Source organism: Palaemon carinicauda, chromosome 31, assembly GCF_036898095.1.
Source record: "Palaemon carinicauda isolate YSFRI2023 chromosome 31, ASM3689809v2, whole genome shotgun sequence".
Taxonomy (NCBI): domain Eukaryota; kingdom Metazoa; phylum Arthropoda; class Malacostraca; order Decapoda; family Palaemonidae; genus Palaemon; species Palaemon carinicauda.
The window spans coordinates 85,530,488-85,535,487 of record NC_090755.1 but is presented as its reverse complement, the minus strand read 5'-3'; the positions used below and the strand labels follow the sequence as shown (position 1 = coordinate 85,535,487).

The window sequence follows — 5,000 nt, the reverse complement described above, 5'->3', positions numbered from 1 at the left end:
TTGTGAACAGCATTCTGCCCACAATTTTAATCTTAGAGTAGTGAAACTTTCAAGGATTAATTGTTATGTAGAGAGGTGATTCAATTTTAAAAGTGCTAGGTCAAAGGTCAAGGTCAAGAAAAAAAGTCAAGACATATGCTGCCGTGGCGGACGTCTCCGCTCTACTGAGTGTCCCTCTAGTTTAGGAAATATATTTGCTTTGTGTGTACCTTCTTCTCTAATGCTAGAGACACGACATTGTTATTTATTCAGTGTCCAAGTTATCTATCTAAGGTCTAAAGACCACTAACATTAGCTCTTCCATTTATAAAGCATTGTGTATACCTTCTCTCCTGCCAGGGACATGGCATTGTTTATGCCAGTGGTTCCCAACCTGGGGGAAATTTCCCTCTGGGGGGAAATAATTGCACTACCTACTAACTAAAACAAGCGGAAAATGTCCACATAGTACGTGTGTCAATTTGTTGTTAGGTATTCAATTGTGATATGATCATATCATTTCTCATTGACATGATAGTCAAGGGGAGAATTGCAATATCATACCCATTTCTGAGGCAGGCTAGTGGGCATGAGGGCTGGGCGGGGCATGAAGGGGGAAATCTGGATGGTTGAACTGGGTGCAGGGGGGAAATGACAGAAAAAAAGGTTGGGAACCACTGGTTTATACAGTGTGCAAAGACCACTGATAGGGGCTTTTATCATCACTACTATTATCATTACTATTCATACACCTGTCTAAACTAGTAAGTTTGAAGAATTTAGATGCAAAACAAAGAAAAAATGAAAGAAGTGAAGGCAATTGTTATGAAATGGTTATAAGAGTTAGAATTTTGGGCGCAATTTAAAAAAAAAAAAAAAATTATCCCAAACTATTATCTTCTTTCCTGGTGTCTTAAGTTTACATGAAAATGTCATACAAGTGTCATGATATTCTCACCTGCACCAGCTTCATCCTTCTTCCTACATCATACTTACATATTGAAAATGATACTTTTCACGAGCTCACAGGCCAATTTACATAATGAAGCCTTTCATTAACTTTGGTCGACTTTGTGTAAAATGGACAGTCTCATTTTGTTGAAATTTTCAGGTTATTACCGTCCCTTTAGACAGACATGTGCGTATATACATATACCCACACACACTATAATATATATATATATATATATATATATATATATAAATATATATATATATATATATATATATATATATATATATATATATATATATAAACCCACACACAGTGTATATACAGAGAGGATGTCGGGAAAATTGAGATTGTGCCTATTGCAACGATAATTAAATACATACATAATAATATACTGAATATATATATATATATATATATATATATATATATATATATATATATATGTATACATATACATTATATATATATATACTATATATACATATACCTATACATTATATATATACATTATATATATATATATATATATATATATATATATATATATATATATATATATATATATATATATAAAACCCTACTCATTTACCGAATAGAAAGTCTATCCTTCTTTCAGAATATAAAATAATGAATAGGACAGAGACTGATGATCTACTTTTCCATCGAACCACTTTTGAAGAAGAAGAAGAAGAAGAAAAAGAAGAAGAGGAAGAGGAAGAAGAAGAGGAAGAAGAAGAGGAAGAGGAAGAAGAATAAGCAAGGAGCCAACTTCCTTCCGGTTGTTCATCTTCCCTGACATGGTCTCTGACCTTGAGACTCACCCGAGCGAGAAAATTGAGCTGAAATTGGGCTGCAAACATCAAGGGTATATTGCAGGGTTGCTATGTTTTCTAAATGAGAAAAGGCCAACTTCTAATCAATTGCAGTATTAAAAGGCCTACCCTTTAGTAGAAAAAGGCCAAAAATATAGTATTTAAGGCAGACTTTTTTTTATATGATATTACTAAAAGGGCAACCAATTTCAAAAAGGGAAAAGGCCAACTTCTAATCAGTTGCAGTATTAAAAGGCCAAAAAAGGCCAACCCATTAGTAGAAAAAAGGCCAAAAAATAGTATTATGACCCACCTTTTTTTTCTATGATATTACTAAAATGCCAACCAATTTCAAAAATGCTAAGTTTGAGGATTTTTGGCCTGAAAAAAAGGCCAACCTGGTAAATCTGGTATATTGCCGAAACCTGGTACTGCCTACGCTCTTGATTGCTGTTTTGGGGGTCCTTTAAATTACCCCCATGGAAGTGGAATGGAGGGCGAATGATCAATGCCTTAAAAAAAAAAAAAAAAAAAAAAAAAAAAAAAAAAAAAAAAAAAAAAAAAAAAAAAAAAACAGTAGAAGTTTTTCATGAAAATGTATCTCGAAAGAAAAGAGTACGTGGAGCATTATAGGGCATAGGGCTATGGAACAATGCATTTTGTTTAATATATAACGAGTGTATGTGACCTGGCAACTCTCAAACATTAAGGCTAAATATTTACGTAGATATGTTCACACACATAGCTTCAAGTTTTCCCAACCCCCTCCCCCTTTCCTAATTATAATTACAATTATAATTTGTTTGTGCATATATATATATATATATATATATATATATATATATATATATATATATATATATATATACATACTTTACAGATAAATACACAAACATATATATACAGTATATGTATATATACTATATATATACATACATATGTATATATACATCTACATATATAGATATGTATATATATATATATATATATATATATATATATATATATATATATATATATATATATATCCAGACACTTACTCTTTATCATGTAAAGAAGATTAGTAACATTTTAAATCACTAGGTCAACGACCTGTGTGCCACTCACCTCAAGAACTCAAAAGTCCCTTGCATAACATAAAACTAACACACACACACACACACACCAATTTTGCCATTTCACTTAGCAGAAACTAAAGTTCAAAATTCTAACTCAATTCCAGTACACAACTAACAAAATCATCTGAATAATAAAACTATCAAGACCCAAATACCTGAAACTTAACTAACCCCCCCCCCCCCAAAAAAAAAAAAAAAAAAAAAAAAAAAAAAAAAAAAAAAAAAAAAAAAAACAGGACAGATGAATACATAGATTTGACATAACCAAAATGGAAACGATATAGGCGATATATGCAGAGATTATTTTTTTTTTTCATTATTTAATTTTGAGAGCTGTAACTATATGTTCAAGTGTTTATATAAATAGCAAATATCCACTATGCAGTGTTGTAAACCAAATGACTGACATTCAAGTATCTTCGTTAGTTTGTTTCATATTGCCCTACTTAAAAAAAAAAACCCTACTTAAAAAAAAAAAAAAAAAAAAAAAAAAAAAAAAAAAAAAACCATCGATTTGATAAAAAAAAAACTGGTTTAAACCACAATAAATTATAGGAATTTCCTGATCTCCACCTGGCCGACTCTAAGCGCGAAATAAGCACCTATACAGATTAATCCTCTAAGCCACCGCCGACACGTCTAACCGTTTGCCCTAAATTTTTTTTTTTTACCCACCTTAGAACTAGATCTCTTCTATACAGTATCTAGTTCGACCAGCTCACCCAAGGGCTCGGCCCAGACTTTTTTATAGTTATCTTATAATAGTTCTTAATTCGTCCATACTTATGGTTAAGTTGAGGGACTTTTTCATAACTGGTGAAGCTGAGTAGAAATCTCATGAACGGTTTTATTTTACACTCGGGCACACTATTCTATCTTATTTCTCTTCCTCTGATTTTGTTAGTTTTTTATAGTTTATATAGGAGATATTTATTTTAATCTCGTTGCTCTTCTTGAAATATCTTATTTATCTTTGTTTCCTTTCCTCACCGAGCTACTTGCCCTGTTGGAGCCCTGCTACTTGCCCTGTTGGAGCCCCTGGGCTTATAGCATCCTGTTTTTCCAATTGGGGTTGTAACTTAGTAAGTAATGATAATAATAATAAAGTGTTTTACTCTATAGGGCTTTTTCATGTACTTATTTCTCGTATCTCCTCTTCATAATTCGTCCATACTTATGAAAAAGAGTATGGACAGTCAAATTCTTTAATAACAAATTAAAATAAGTTTTTATTTTACTTTTATACTGCTTTTCCTCATCTACTTTATTATGTTTATCCTATCTCTTCTTCATTCTGTCAATAATTTTCACATATTTGGAGTTGACTTCGCTTTAACTTCTTTAGGGCGTTTCTATCAGGTTCTCATAACCATTAAAATATTTTACGCTACTCAATGGTGTATTTTTTCTATCTACTTTATCATATTTCTCATATCTTTAGAGGTTGTTGTGGCCTGATTGGTAACGTTTCTGTCTGGTTTTTGCCAGACGGGGGTTCGAGTCCCACTCAGACTCGTTAGTGCCATTAGTGTCTTCAACCTTACCATCCTTGTCAGCTAAGGTTGGGGGGTTTGGGGAGCCAATAGGTCTATCTGCTGAGTCATCAGCAGCCACTGCCTGGCCCTCCCTGGTTGGAGAGGAGGCTTGGGCGCTGATCATATATGGTCAGTCTCTAGGACATTGTCCTGATTGCTGGGACAATGTCACTGTCCCTTGCCTCTGCCATTCATGAGCGACCTTTAAACCTTTAAACTAATTTTCACATATGGGGGTGGGGTGTGGGGTAGACTTTCTTTCAACTTCTTTTATGCGTTTGTGTGAGTTTCTTCTTTTATTATATTTCTCTTATCTCTTCATTCTGTCAATTTCTTCTGTCTTTTCAAAAGAAACAAAAATTATATTCTCCACTTGATATAAGAAAATAATTATAAGCATTCTGTCACTCATCTTTTCAACTGTCTTTTTGTCATATTTTAAATCCTTCGTTTGATATACAGCTTCTCATATTCTCCATACACAAAGTTACATAAACTGAATTACCTAACTATTGCAATACACATAAATACATACATGCAACATTATACAGTACAGTGTTAAAAATGTGCATTAAAAAACGGTAAATGCCTAGTAATATTT

General features: G+C 32.5%; 1 protein-coding gene across 1 annotated transcript in view; it reads left to right on the top strand.

Moving 5' to 3' along the window:
* The first annotated feature begins 1,731 nt into the window (after positions 1 to 1,731).
* LOC137624832 (uncharacterized) overlaps positions 1,732 to 5,000 on the top strand; it is a 16,269-nt gene continuing 13,000 nt past the window's right edge. The window contains exon 1 of the mRNA XM_068355783.1: positions 1,732 to 1,799. Within this exon, the coding sequence (XP_068211884.1) occupies positions 1,732 to 1,799 (68 nt within the window). The remainder of the gene's footprint in view (positions 1,800 to 5,000) is intronic.